This window comes from Phytophthora parasitica, assembly GCF_000247585.1.
Source record: "Phytophthora parasitica INRA-310 unplaced genomic scaffold supercont2.3, whole genome shotgun sequence".
NCBI lineage: Eukaryota > Oomycota > Peronosporomycetes > Peronosporales > Peronosporaceae > Phytophthora > Phytophthora nicotianae.
In genome coordinates, this window is record NW_008648989.1 from 2601968 (window position 1) to 2615119 (window position 13152).

General features: G+C 49.6%; 10 protein-coding genes across 12 annotated transcripts; 3 read left to right on the forward strand and 7 right to left on the reverse strand.

Annotated features, from left to right (window-relative positions):
* Nucleotides 1-1193: 1193 nt before the first annotated feature.
* On the reverse strand, nt 1194-2106 carry PPTG_01965 (protein-L-isoaspartate O-methyltransferase; the record flags this gene model as incomplete). Its single annotated transcript, XM_008895358.1, has 2 exons — nt 1194-1827; nt 1888-2106. 2 exons carry the CDS (start codon nt 2104-2106, stop codon nt 1300-1302), a joined length of 747 nt encoding a protein of 248 aa, XP_008893606.1. The 3' UTR covers nt 1194-1299.
* A 285-nt stretch (nt 2107-2391) lies between these two features.
* Nucleotides 2392-3340, reverse strand: PPTG_01966 (protein-L-isoaspartate O-methyltransferase). The gene has a single exon (XM_008895359.1). The coding sequence runs from the start codon at nt 3228-3230 to the stop codon at nt 2511-2513; it is 720 nt and encodes a 239-aa protein (XP_008893607.1). The 5' UTR covers nt 3231-3340; the 3' UTR covers nt 2392-2510.
* Nucleotides 3341-3374: 34 nt separating this feature from the next.
* PPTG_01967 (TKL protein kinase) lies at nt 3375-7389 on the reverse strand. 3 transcript variants are annotated; one of them, XM_008895360.1, is made up of 10 exons: nt 7293-7389; nt 6971-7165; nt 6818-6892; nt 6474-6755; nt 6268-6408; nt 5989-6201; nt 5849-5923; nt 5692-5766; nt 5536-5613; nt 3375-5463 (listed from the first exon to the last, which is right to left on the reverse strand). In XM_008895360.1, the coding sequence occupies exons 1-10, from the start codon at nt 7349-7351 to the stop codon at nt 3531-3533; spliced, it is 3126 nt and encodes a 1041-aa protein (XP_008893608.1). In that variant the 5' UTR covers nt 7352-7389; the 3' UTR covers nt 3375-3530. The 3 variants fall into 3 exon arrangements, with proteins under 3 accessions (XP_008893608.1, XP_008893610.1, XP_008893609.1); XM_008895362.1 differs by having other exon boundaries at nt 6818-7165; XM_008895361.1 differs by having other exon boundaries at nt 6971-7389.
* A 125-nt stretch (nt 7390-7514) lies between these two features.
* PPTG_01968 (hypothetical protein) lies at nt 7515-8682 on the forward strand (the record flags this gene model as incomplete). Its single annotated transcript, XM_008895363.1, has 4 exons — nt 7515-7562; nt 7635-7754; nt 7820-8317; nt 8380-8682. 4 exons carry the CDS (start codon nt 7515-7517, stop codon nt 8680-8682), a joined length of 969 nt encoding a protein of 322 aa, XP_008893611.1.
* Nucleotides 8683-8740: 58 nt separating this feature from the next.
* Nucleotides 8741-9334, forward strand: PPTG_01969 (hypothetical protein; the record flags this gene model as incomplete). The annotated part of the gene is made up of 2 exons (XM_008895364.1): nt 8741-8797; nt 8903-9334. The coding sequence occupies 2 exons, from the start codon at nt 8741-8743 to the stop codon at nt 9332-9334; spliced, it is 489 nt and encodes a 162-aa protein (XP_008893612.1).
* On the reverse strand, nt 8780-9811 carry PPTG_01970 (hypothetical protein). Its single transcript, XM_008895365.1, has 2 exons — nt 9520-9811; nt 8780-9442 (listed from the first exon to the last, which is right to left on the reverse strand). The coding sequence occupies exons 1-2, from the start codon at nt 9733-9735 to the stop codon at nt 9416-9418; spliced, it is 243 nt and encodes an 80-aa protein (XP_008893613.1). The 5' UTR covers nt 9736-9811; the 3' UTR covers nt 8780-9415.
* Nucleotides 9812-9870: 59 nt separating this feature from the next.
* On the reverse strand, nt 9871-10788 carry PPTG_01971 (hypothetical protein). Its single transcript, XM_008895366.1, has one exon. It carries the CDS (start codon nt 10601-10603, stop codon nt 10136-10138), a length of 468 nt encoding a protein of 155 aa, XP_008893614.1. The 5' UTR covers nt 10604-10788; the 3' UTR covers nt 9871-10135.
* Nucleotides 10789-10891: 103 nt separating this feature from the next.
* PPTG_01972 (hypothetical protein) lies at nt 10892-11515 on the forward strand. The gene has a single exon (XM_008895367.1). The coding sequence runs from the start codon at nt 10958-10960 to the stop codon at nt 11288-11290; it is 333 nt and encodes a 110-aa protein (XP_008893615.1). The 5' UTR covers nt 10892-10957; the 3' UTR covers nt 11291-11515.
* A 158-nt stretch (nt 11516-11673) lies between these two features.
* Nucleotides 11674-12120, reverse strand: PPTG_01973 (prefoldin, alpha subunit; the record flags this gene model as incomplete). The annotated part of the gene is made up of 1 exon (XM_008895368.1): nt 11674-12120. The coding sequence occupies one exon, from the start codon at nt 12118-12120 to the stop codon at nt 11674-11676; it is 447 nt and encodes a 148-aa protein (XP_008893616.1).
* A 114-nt stretch (nt 12121-12234) lies between these two features.
* On the reverse strand, nt 12235-13140 carry PPTG_01974 (hypothetical protein; the record flags this gene model as incomplete). The annotated part of the gene is made up of 1 exon (XM_008895369.1): nt 12235-13140. One exon carries the CDS (start codon nt 13138-13140, stop codon nt 12235-12237), a length of 906 nt encoding a protein of 301 aa, XP_008893617.1.
* Nucleotides 13141-13152: the final 12 nt, after the last annotated feature.

Genomic DNA, 13152 nt, shown 5'->3' on the forward strand with positions numbered 1-13152 from the left:
CATCAATATAATTTAATTGTCGGAAAGTTTCGTTATCAGGTTGAACAATCTGAGCTGGCGCGCCTGTACCGTTGCCCAATAGTCAAGCGTGGCAGGACCCGGGGCTTCGCAATTCTCAGCCTGCAGTGCTTCTGCAATGTTACAAGAAGTCTGCGCCATACGAGCTGCAGTTGCCCGGTGAATTGGATTAGATCGGTTGACATGGCTGGCGTACATGAATAACGCTAGCTTTTGATTTTGATCTTTCCTTCTGCCTCACACCTTTTTGACGAACGTGATGAATTCCTCTGTATTTTCTGGAAGTCTTTTGTAGTCTGATTGACGTGTATTTACTGTCGCCTTGTCGTAAATTCCTGCAACACTAGGCGAGCTTACGACTGAATCATCCGCCAACAACCGCTTCAACTTCTCCTTCAGTACTCCGCACCCTTCATCTACCAAAAGACATAGCACGACGTGTACCGTGAACTGCTCTGCAATCGGTAAGGGGCTCACCTATCTTGATCGTCACTTGCGCGTCGCGCTCGCAAGGAAGAACCGCTATAGCAGCCTCCATCTTGCCTCTGCTATCAGCAGGTTGGTCGCGTCTGCAAAACAACGACTTGCCTATTTATTTTCAACGACTTGCCCAAATAGCGACGACAGTTGGATTTCCCCGGATCAGTACAAGTGGCACATGTATCCAATCTAGCGTCATCAGTCTGATGTTGATGTCGCTAGATGAGTATCCAGCTACTCCAGGGCCGCCTGAACCCAGGTCAGCTTACATGCTATATACAATCACACTTTGCAATTTGCATCCTACTACACAAGTTCCTCTACTTCACGTTCCAACTACGACGACTTAGAAGACGAATAGAGAGCGCAAAATCAAAGAAACCCAACAGGAACTCTAATCGATATTAAACGTTACATTGGTCTCACTTCCGGTAGGTCTATCCAAATAACCTTTAACTATTTTATAGTAACACATTAAGAGAGTTCCACAGATCTCGGTTCGAATTTAGGCGCGGATATCCATCCTTGCGTCTGGAAACGATGAAGAGAGCGTCACTATTCGCACTCCAAGAATGCTACAACGAGACAAAGTGGACATACTACGCGGTCAATCGCTCGCGTTGGTGTTTGCTTCGGAGGCGTCACGCATGCATACAAAACGACGGAAACGTCGGCAGATGAGCCGCTTTCCTACCTGCTAAATGTAATACAATATATTCATGTTCATCGAGTACCACGGTTACCGGAATCTGAACTCCGTTTTCTTGCACGTCAAAAATATTTTGGATAGCGCGGAAGGATTTACTGTTGAAGCTCCGAGTCTGTACTGGTGACTCCGCGTCGGTTCTTGTAGATTTCTCCGCGAACGAGTGGAACGAAGCAAGCAGGCATGAGTTTGCGGTGAAGAAGGCAGGAGCCACGACGAGTAACGCTTACGAGAGCTTGTCCGCCACGCGGGTCGTCTACAGGGATTACAAGTTGTCCCCCATCGGCTAATTGGTCCAGCATTGCTTGTGGGGGAGAGGAGACTGCAGCACCGACGAAGATGAAGTGAAAAGGAGCTTCAGCTGGCAGTCCATACCAGCCATTGTAGCAGTGCAATGACAGTACGCCAGTCTTCAGAAGATTGGGGGCTGTGTTTGAAACATTTTTTCGAGCAGATCGGGCTAACGTGGGAAGCAGTTCCAGTCCAAATACTCGACCACCAGCGTCTTCTACAAGGCGAGCGAGCGCAGCAGTCAAGTAACCAGACCCAGCGCCCACGTCTAGGACTCGTGGCTTAAGTATATCTGTACAACTAGCGTGGGCCAGCTCCAGTACTTGAGCGTGCTACGGACACAAACAGGTTAGCTTTGAAGCCAAATACTTGGTTGAGGTGGCAAAGCGCACCATGTGTGGTGCCGATATGATCTGGTTGAAACCTATGGGGCATGGTGAGTCTTGGTACGCTTCATCTTGAACGGCTCGAGGGACAAAAAGGGCGCGATCTGTGCGCTTCATAGCATCGAATACAGCAGCGAAGCGTACGATACCCACTTTTTGCAGATTCTGGACTAAACCGTCGTTGCTCGTCGAGCTGCACGGCCAAAGCGGCAGCATTGGCGCCATGGCCTCTCTTATAGCTAGGATAATCCGAGTTTCACAGCTTTGCTACCGTAGGAGGAACCGAACTGACAGGAACGTCTCAGCTTAGCAGTGCGTGCTTTCTACAATGAAAAAGCAGTATCAATAGCATTAAGTGCTGCCGCAACTTGCAAACGTTCTGAGCTTCGAACCTGGCCGGTTACCTATTAATACGAGACGATTAAAATGCCGCTAAGTTGCGTTTCTCTCCTAAGATTGCTATTTCTCTCCTATTGCTATTTCTCTCCTAAGATTGCTAAACATGTGAAGACCGCAACATTATATGAACTCAAGTTGAAGTTATGGTCGATTTCTTGTGGTGTGCAGTAATGGAGGTATAGACTTTTTCGAGCTACGGTACTATGAAAACTTCAACTTTCCTACAGCTCTCAGCTGAGCTTGCGTTCACGCTCGCGGACGAGTGGCACGTAGCAGACGCCAAACAGTCGACGTTGCGAGAAGTTATTGCCATGTCTGGTGATCTCCACGAACACTTGGCCGCCTCGAGCTTCGTCCAGAGGCAGCACCATCCGTCCGCCATCTGCAAGTTGGTCCAGGAGAGCTTGAGGCGGAACTTCAGCTGCAGCACCAACGTGGATGTAGTGGAATGGTGCTTCGTTCGGTAGACCGTCCCAACCGTTGTGGCAGCGCACAGACACAATACCTCGGTCGATCAAGTCTCCGTCGGCTGTCTGGATATTCTTCTTAGCGAACTGCACGAGTCCAGGGATGATCTCCAGTCCGAAAACGTGTCCATTGTCTTCCACCATCCGACCAAGACACGCAGTTAGATACCCAGAGCCAGCGCCAATGTCAAGAATCCGTGGATGGCTGACGTCCTTGATCGCTGCATAGCCCAGTTCCATCGCATGGGCATGCATGTGTGGCGCTGAGATAGTCTGATGGTAGCCGATAGGATGAGGAATGTCTTGGTACGCTGCCAATTCCCCGACATGTCCTCCATCTGGAGTCTCAATCTGTGCCAGATACTTGGCACGGTCTGTCTTGATCATCGCTTTGAACACAGCGTCGGAGCGGACGACGCCCGTGCGCTTCAAGTTCTTGGCCAAGCCTTCATTACTCGTCGAGTTACACGGCCAGAACGACATCTTGCGGAGTGATTGACTGCGTGCGATTAAGCTCTTCTTAAACTGATGCGTTCTGGGTAAAAAGTGGCTCAAAGCTGGGCGAGTTCGTGGAGCTTCTCGGAGGTTCTAGGCAAAAGCCAAAATGAAAAGCATCATGAATACTTTGAGACTTATTCCGATAGTTAATGTAAAGTATCTCAGACATCATTGACCCCGTCCCAAGCGGGGACATGTTCTTGTTGTATGTGTTGTCAAACGGCTGCATAAGTTAAAAGCTAAGTAGTCCAATGAAGTTGATAAATACGAACGAGTTGGCATCTACTATGTGGCATTTATCTCATCCAAGAAGAATTGAAACAGATCCACGAGCTTCTTGGCAGTTGGTCGCTTCTTCGGGTCGCTTTGCAGACAATCCTCAATAGTTTTCGACAGTTTGTCGACAATGGCGCTCGAGGAAGATAACGATACAGTCAACGACGTAGCGGAGGACGTTGGAGTGGTGCCAAAACTGCTTTCATCCGCCTCAGCGTCCGTCCCACCAACGTTCGCTAGCATGCGTAACTTGCTCATAAAGTGATGCATAGCAGCATTATGTTCCTTGTTCTTCTGAAGAGCGCTCGCTGTTCTGGGTAGAGTAGCGTCTTCCGTACGATTCTTGACCTCGTCTTGATCATCAATAGTGAGTCGCAGCTTCTCGGTTCGATTCCGTACTTCGAATTCATTATTCGGTCTGTCATTCTGGAAGAAAATCAGAGAATGAAACCAAAGTTCCAGAAGTAAAATGCCAACGCTGTAAATGTCGGCATGAAGATGTCGTGAGTTGTGATGCAGCACTTCAGGCGCCACTAGCGGCAGTGTCGGTCCTTTGTCTTGTTGCAAATCTCTTCTCTCCGGCTGAAGGAACCGAACGCCTTCTCCCTCTTCCTCCGAGTCAGAACTCTGCACTTCTGGACTTTCCACTAGCAATACATGCGTTGCATGGTGTGTGTCATCGCGACTGTGATGTCTAGCGTCCCCGATTTTGCATCGAAACATCTCCGTCACCATAACATTTCGACTGCGTAGATCACTGTGAGAGATGCCTTTGCTGTGCATATACAAGAGCGCTTTGCAGATGTCCAGAGCCATTTGAAACCGAGTCATAAGTGACGCCTTGGACATTCCAATAGCAGCGAGTAGAGACCACTTAGAATCCGTATCATCACCAGCAGATGATGTCGATATTCTGGATAATGACGAGTTGTTTCTGTTGGGTCGGTCCAAGCCGTCAACCTCCAGTACTGCAGTTAAATCTCCGCCTTTAACGTATTCTGAAATGACGCACAAGTGCTCAGGATCCGACCACATCGTCCCCAAACACGTGACAATGTTAGGGTGATGCAAAGAGCCCAACAACTCCACGTTTTTGATCGTGTCCGCCAGCTCCTTCACTTCAAATCGCAGCGTCATCATTCGCTTCACAACCACTTGAGTACCGCAATAATCGCCTAAAAATACTTCACCATGATAACTGCGACTGAGAATACGGTGCATGTGGAAGGTCTCCCACTCAACGTCTTGCCACTCACTTGTGGCTTCTTGTTCGTCTGCAGGAAGCGCTTGCCATCGTTTCTCTTTCCTGATCTGGAAATAATCCCGTAAAGTACTCAACACCAGGTCTTTAGTTTCTTCTGGGAGATCATAGATTCGCACTGGCATCTCTCCACGGCCAGAGGCTTCTTCATCGATCTCATCGTCCAGTAGTGAGTCACTTGGGCTGATTGGTTCAGCCAGTTGATGCATCATGAGTCCCATGCGCCAGTCGTTCATGGCTTCTTGCTCCTTGATGTCCATTCTACGCGTACGTTTCGAGCTCTTCATGATCAGGTAGAGCAGGAACTTACTGCTAAAGATTATCCCTGGAATCGCGATCCCCATGGACAACGTTAACCAACACAACGTATTGCACTCGAAGTCCCTGCACTCTGTACGATCGGGCTCCAAGTCGGACGAGTACGGACAATACAAACAGACTGTGGCGCCATCTTCTTCCGAATACGCACGAGACGAAACTTCAGTGCACGCCACACAGCTACCAGTCGAGTTATCGTGGAAAGTGCCTGCAACGCACTGGATACAGCCGTAGAGATCCACGCTACCAGCTGATCCAGAGCCTGACGATAGTGTTAGTTCTTCAAAGACGCTACCTTTGGGGCAATCGTTGCGCATATCCACGTCAGCAAACCAGCCAATCCCGGGGTTATTCAGTAGAGTGCTGTAGAAGAAGATAGCCAAATAATAGGTGAGTACTTGTAGCGGTTTACAGCGACATTAGAAACCTACGTACACGTTAGTTAGAAGCTCCTTGACCAATGCGATGAAGTTGGTGCTGGGAATGGAAGTGATGAGGTTGGAGTCGAAATTCCTGTCCATATAAATCCATCATCAAGGTGAGTCTTGAACAACGAAGTCAATTTGCAAGTATGTTACAGTTGCAACGTACATTGACTCGATAGTCGACATGATTGGGTCAAAAACAGCGGCGCTGAAGCTGACGAGGCGGTTGTTACTTAAATCCCTGCAACATCACAGAAGGTAGCATTCGTATGCGTTAATAAACGACAATATGCGTTAAAGTAATAATTGCAATAAAAACTTACAATGTCACGAGTCCCGTGTATGGAGTAAGAGCGTCATTTGTCGAGATGGACCACAAGTAATTGCGGCTCAGATTTCTGAATATGCGAATGGTGTCATCGTTAGAGAACAGTGCGTCAACTGGTCAACACAGAGCACGTACAGATGCACCAGGTGCGATGCCTCGAAGTCATCAGGGAAGTCAGGCATGAGATCCATCAGGTTGTTTTGCAGCTCTAAACGCTCCAGACTTGTCGGAACGGACGATAGTGTCAGCCGATGAATGTTATTGGAGTCCAGTCTGAGTTCCTGGAGCCCGTTTACATCTGCGAATGCGTCTTCATCGATGACCGAGATGACATTGTCGCTCAAATTCCTGGTCGTAAGAGCTGGTATGTTAATGCAAAATCATCGTAACTAGCACTCAACACAAGTAACGTACAGTTTCCTCAGCGTCGACATTCCAGCAAACGCTTTGGAATTGAGAGTGTAAATGGCGTTGGATGCTAGTCGGAGCTCAGAAATCTTGGCGTCAGCAAAGGCACCTTCCTCAATCTCTACCAATGCGTTGTAGTCCAAAGAGCTGTACTTAGGAAACGATGAGTAAGTCAGAATAGTACGAAGCAATCAGCTCAATACTCTACATACATGTAGCCTTCAGCAATAGCATTCCGTATACCAGACGGCACCTCCATAATGCCGTTATGCGAGAAATCCAGAGACTTCCACGACGAAGATACTGTGAACAGTGCACTAGGAATGCTCTCCAGCTCATTGTGGCTCACATCTAGCGTGTGTAAGGCTGTCAGGTTCACCAGTGCTTGCGGCTCAATCTCTCCAATTGCGCTGTGGTTGAACGACATGATGCTCAACAGCGGACAGTTGCTCACGAGGCTGTTTGGTAGCACAGTAACATTTGTGTTTGAACACCTACAACAGCATAACCAGTTAGATGAGAAAACGTCAACAACTTTACACTAGATAATCCGTACAAAATGCTCTGAAGGTTGGGCATATTGACGAACGATCCGGCGTCCAGCTTCGTCAGTGGGTTATTGGAAATATCTCTGCACGTATTAGCGAAATAATTGATGGTTAAAGTCCAAAGTACTATATGAAAAACTTCTTAGCAGCGTAAAACCCACATGGATGTGACGTTGTAGGCCGCTTGGAAGAGCGTTGCAGGGATGCTATTGAGCGAGTTGTCCTGCAGTTGGAGGCGCGATTCTTGAGACAAAGCGGAAGCCGACACTGTCGTAATGAGCTCACTGTCACTGTAGAATGCGAAGCTGCTGCCATTCGACGTAATGTTCGTCAGCTGCCGGTTCGAGAGCTCCAAGCTGTGAAAACCAGTCGATGTGGATGTTAGAATAGCGATAACAGCAGCAATAAGCAGTTATACACGATGAAAATGGCCTGAATAGAAGGCCAAGATGACGCAGAATATGATGCAAGTGCGTAAACTACCATTCAACGTCCTGCATCGTCGCAGCGAGTGCCAGAAGCTGGAGCGCTCGACGCGCCATGGTCAACTGTTCGAACTGAGCTTATTGAGAACCAAGTGTAATTTTCTAAATACTTTATTTTTATTTTCAACTTTAGACTTGAAGTTTAAATGTTGGGTGTGCACCACACCACTTAATGTGATGAGCTTGCGTCGACACTGATACGAATTGGGAACTCGGTGGCATGTTCCTCCAGCCGCGGCAGACGCAGACCGAGCTCCACGGCTACGCGGTACGTACAATGTTCATATCTAATTATGCGCTTATGCGCTTGAACTTATGCTCTTATTTAATCTGCAATCAGGTGGAATTCAGCCCGTTCGTGGACAATTTGATAGCAGTCGGAACGGCACAATACTTCGGAATCGTGGGTAATGGCCGTCAGCACGTGTACGAGATGCTCCCAGCGGGAGGATTAGCTCCGGTGAGAGAGAATTTTACAGCTAAAGTATAGGATAAATTATTGTATTATTGACGCCGCTCTGCTAGATCCGAGCGTTTGACACGCCACAGGGCATCTACGACTGCGCGTGGAGCGAGAACCACGGACAGCAGCTCGTGAGTTCGTGCGCCGACGGGTCTGTGAAACTCTGGCACTTGCAGACACGCGACCAGTTTCCGATCCAGAACTACCACGAGCACAAACAGGAGGTCTCTGGGGTGAACTGGAACTTAGTGTCGAAAGACTCGTTCGCGTCGGCATCATGGGACGGCACGGTGAAGATCTGGAAACCCGAGGTGCCACACTCGATCTTGACGCTTGCAGAGCACTCCAGCGCAGTGTATAATGCAGTGTGGAACACGCAAAATAACTCGTTGGTAGCGTCGTGCTCCGGGGACGGAACTGTTAAGATCTGGGATCTCAACAGTGCACGCTCTGTTACAACGATCGGTGCACATAGCAACGAAGTGCTCGCTATGGACTGGAATAAGTACAACCAGTTCGAAGTTGTGTCCGGATCGGCCGACTGCACCATCAAAGTCTGGGTACGTTCCGTTGTCGATACTTTTCGTTTTATTGATACTAAACACTAGCGTTGTTGCTACAGGATATCCGAAACCCGACACGTGAGGTGCGGATGCTTCCAGGTCACAATTATGCTGTGCGAAGGATCAAGTGCTCACCACATGATCCAGATGTGATCGCATCGGCGTCGTACGACATGTCGGTCGGGGTTTGGAACACTAAATCACCATATCCGCGGCTTCAGAACGCGCAGCACCATAGTGAGTTCGTGTTCGGCTTCGATTTCAGTCTCTTTGTGGATGGTTTAGTGGCCTCGTGCTCCTGGGACCGGCAGGTAGCTGTGTGGAATTACTTCGGCGGACCACCTCCGTCGCCGCCGCGCTAAGTTCGCATGTTGGTAGCTTAAGTTCGCAATAATCAATCACTTTACTATCAGACGCGAGATGGAGACACCAAAGAAGGCGGGCTTCTGGACGGAGCATGTGGATCCAAAGAGTGGTGTGAGTGCTAATATATCTTCCTTATACGACTAGGTATACTACTATCGCGTTGGTTCTGCTGTATTGAGCTAATTCATTTCGTTATCCGCTCCCAAATCGCGATAGCGAAAGTACTATTTCAATATGGCATTGGGAAGAAGCTACTGGGAGCTGCCGTCAGAGCTGCAGGCTCAAGTGAAGAAACCAACACTGGATGCACTTCGTGAATGGGATCCAGAGACAGCAGAGCGCAAGTACGGCGCTGCAAATCAACAACCAGGTGAAGAAGACGAGGAGATCCGTAGGAAACGGGAGGTGGCGCTGGCCAAGTCCCGTACAGAAGCGAAAGAAGCCCAGACCGCGTCGACGAAGCTCTCCCTGGAGGAGAGAATGTCTTTAGCAGCGCAGAAGAGGAAGGCAGCAGAAGTGCAAACCAATACCGGAGACAACCGAGTACCCACTTCAAGCGAAACCAATGAATACTTGGAAATGGTGCGTCAACTGCAGCAGAATGATGACAGTGAGGAAGGAGCAGGAGGCAAGTGGCTCGTGAGATAGAAGACACGCAAAAATGAAGTCAATAGTTTATTCGTGAGCGATGGCCGTGATGCTTAGCCGCTCGCGTCCTCCTTTGGTTCTCTACGAAATTCTCGTCGCGTGCCGTTTCTACAGTGGGAACACGTATATGTGTCAGTTGCCATGAGTGTAGAGATCATATTGTAATTACAGATACATGGACACACCCGCTTGTAGGCTTGGTATCGATCCTGGAAGGATATAGACTTTTCGTCGTGCGCGGACGGCTTCTTTGGCTTCAAGTCGAAAAGCTCCTGGATGAACGGCATCTTGGCCAATACGCACTTCCACACCACGAGCCAGCTGATGGTCAGCGTAAACAGCACGATGCACACCGCCCCGGACACGTACGCGCCCGTCACCACCAGCTCCTCCAGTCCCATGTCGGCGCTCAATAAAAAGCCTTCTTTTCCTGAAAATGCGAACTTAGTATTGCTAAGTTCGCTCCCTAGCGACAAGATTCGACACCTCGACATACTGATACGCTGGACTCCTGCATGGATGCAAGGGACAAACGCCGAGAGTATTGATACTTAAGTATCATGTTTCTCTATTTATTGTATGAGCGGCTACTAGGGCCTTTATTTCCTTGAAATTGCGCCGAAAGTGACGATGGATCTGCTCTACTAGCTTCCGTCCAAACCATCGTTCATAGTGTAGTCGAGAGCGTTTGTTTCCACTCTGCTGTACCTGTTCAAATCGAGTGCTCTCCACTTCAAAAATGCACTTGGATCATCTTGACTCGCATCAACTGGACTTGGTCAAGCTCTTGACGTCATCACTTTAAAACAGTCGACGCCGGGACTGTGTACGCAACTCTGCCGGTCTCGAATTAATATACTCCGATGCCCTTCGGCAACTCCACTGCAGCATACGTGCACACTTAGGTCGTGCACGTTTGATATTCTCCCGAGTCTGTCCCATTTGCCGCTTCTTGTTCTGCATCCGTTCGAGCTGTCGGCGCTCTTGTGCTTGTTGTTGCTCTCGCTCGAGCTCGCGCTTGGTCTTCCTGAACACAAGTGGCTTGGCCAGTAGTTTGATAACAGGAGCGGCATGCGGCATGTGCTGGATCTCAATGGTTCGCCGTCTCGGGCTGTGAGCACGCGGCATCTCGCTGATTAGCCGAGCGACGTTGTCCTGGTGCTCCATCATCGCCAACGTGCTATGCAGCGTCCGACTGTGAAGCAATAAACCCGTCACCGAGCGCCACGACCTTCGCGGTGCCACCTTCGAGCGTACTTGTCTTGACATTTTGGCTCGAACAACTGTTGCAGCAACAACTCAACGTATCTGTTGCTGGCGAGGCGAGTTGCGATGTCAATGCGCAGTTATACGCCAGTTTCGTGGGATATAATAGAGGTAACTGCAGGTCAACTTGAAGCGACGTGGTGGAGGCAGGCAAGCAGCGGGTGACGCTCGTGACTCCGAGATGGAAGTTTGCACTCTGATTGAATTTGATGATCCAAAATTCAAACGGCTATTCGGAAATTCAAAAGAACCGCCAGCGTATTTTATGTAGGTCACACCAATCAAACTTAAGACGAACTTAGGAACGACCCCCTCTATAATACAAGAACGTGTAATACTGGAGTGCTTTGACGCAAGATGGAGGCTCTGCAGGATAAGAAGGTGGAGTTCTTCTCCATGGAGAACATGAAGAACAACGAGAAGGCCGTCGAGTACGTTCATACGTCCATGTGTGTCATCGCCGGCTGCATCGCGGGCATCACAGGCATGACAGGTCTGCAGGGTTTCGCCTTCTTAGCTGCTGCCTACGTGTCCACTGCTGCCTCGATCTGGGTCTTCAAGCTCGGCATGGACGTCAAGGTTTACTTCAACACGAACGCCTTCAGCTTCATCTTCGCCGGAGTCTTGTCCCAGGCGCTGTCCTTCATCCTCTTCTGGACGCTCTCCTACGGACTCGTGCATATTTATTGACCGGCCCCAAGCTGCAGAAGACGAGATATCCAAGCGACGTACTCAAGACAAAGGCGGGCAGGTTATACGATACCGGTATATGACATTCATGCCTACAGGGGGCAGCAATTGACGTCCAAGGGTCGATGCAGATGCTACTTTACAGCATCCTGTTACCAAGGCGATAGTGCATTCATCTAGAACCAATTTGATAATGACATCGTGCTCGTCTTGCGTTGCGTTCAATTGTTACTGTAGTATCATATACATGTAGAAGTCAAATTCTGTAGTTGCGTGTCTAACTTGTGCCTGGAACGGAGGATAAAGTAGAAGGCTATCATGGACGAAGATTGACACATTCTGTTTCTGGGCTATTTAATGAAGTGTGCTGGACGCTATGGTGTCTACTTGCGCTGCGCCTCCTGCATCTTTTGCTGCATGATCATTAGCACGGCTTCGAGCATGTTGCGCTTGCCGTCAATGACCGTCTTGAGCTGCTCCGTGTTGGTCTGCAGGAATTCGACTTTCCTGTCCATGAACTGCTCAGCCTTCTCCACTGACTGCTCCACAAAGTAACCGGTACCCACGTCCACCAAAACTTCTTCTTTGTTGGCCAGCTTGCCAGCGACGAACATGGACGCCGTGAGAGGCACCAGCACCTCCTTGTTAAGGTCGGCGGCTGCCATGCTCTTGAGCGCCTCCTTGGACTCGGTAAACCGGGACTGAGCCTCGCGGAGGCCGCCGAACGACGTCGTCAGCTGCTGCAGCTCCTTCTCCAGTTGGCCCTTGAGCGCATTAAGCTGCTCTAGCGACAGATCCACGAGGTTAACTTCACTCTGCGCGTCCGCCATGGTCGATGATACTCTCGAAATGCATCGCCCACCAATGAGTATCTTGAAAACTTATTTCTACCAATCCAAACACGTTATACCGATTTTTATGCAGTATTTTGACCAATTATAAGGCTAATCTGAATCGCTAGCGCCATCATCTGCACCCAGGAAGGTCCAGAGCTTCATGGCCACCTCGGCAGCACGTTCACGGCGTTGCTCATCCGTGAGGGATTGACCCTGGTCGCGGACGTTGCGAACCTCCGAAATTAGCGCACTGAATTGAGCCATATCGATGTCGTCCTCGCCACCTTCACCAGAGGCACCACCATCGCCAGCGATTTCCAGTGCTTGCAACAATGCCTGGAGCTTTGTATCATCCGTTGCACCTCCCTGTTCATCATTGTCCGCCTTATTCTCCTTCTGGTTCTCGATATCCTCGTTCTTTTCCACCTTCTCCGTCATTGCGGTCGCTTCCTCTTTAGATTTTGCAGCAGTCTCTACTTTCGGAGGGTTCATTTCCATGGATCTCCACATGGTGCATTGCAGCGCCTCCAGCACGCGTTCCATGCCTTGTTTCTCGTCGATAACGCTATCAGGACTGACCACCTTCTCTGTGTCCAAGTCCACCAACTCGAAGCCGTTGTCTTGGCACCAGGTCTCCATCTTCTTGACGCTCTTAGTTGTAGCCGACGAAGTGCTCGTCACCAGTAGACACACGTCGTACGGTAGTGTGTCCACGATACGCTTTGCAAGCTGATGCATGTGCGCGAAGCTCTCGGTATTTGCAACGCACATAACAGCCTCGTATTCGTGCAGTTCATGCTGCAGAGCAGGCTCAGGCGTGTTGTCACGAACTCGGTGAACGTGCAGCTCTACGGGTGCTTGGTAGTATTTGGTCTGGAGATTCAGCAACGTCACGTCCGACACAGAGACTTCGGCATCTGCGTCGCAACATAGGGCACGTAGCTTTGAGATCACTGCAGCATTGCTGTCTTGGTCGGTGCCTAGCACCAACAGACGAGATACTTCAGTCGGCATGATGCACTCGTG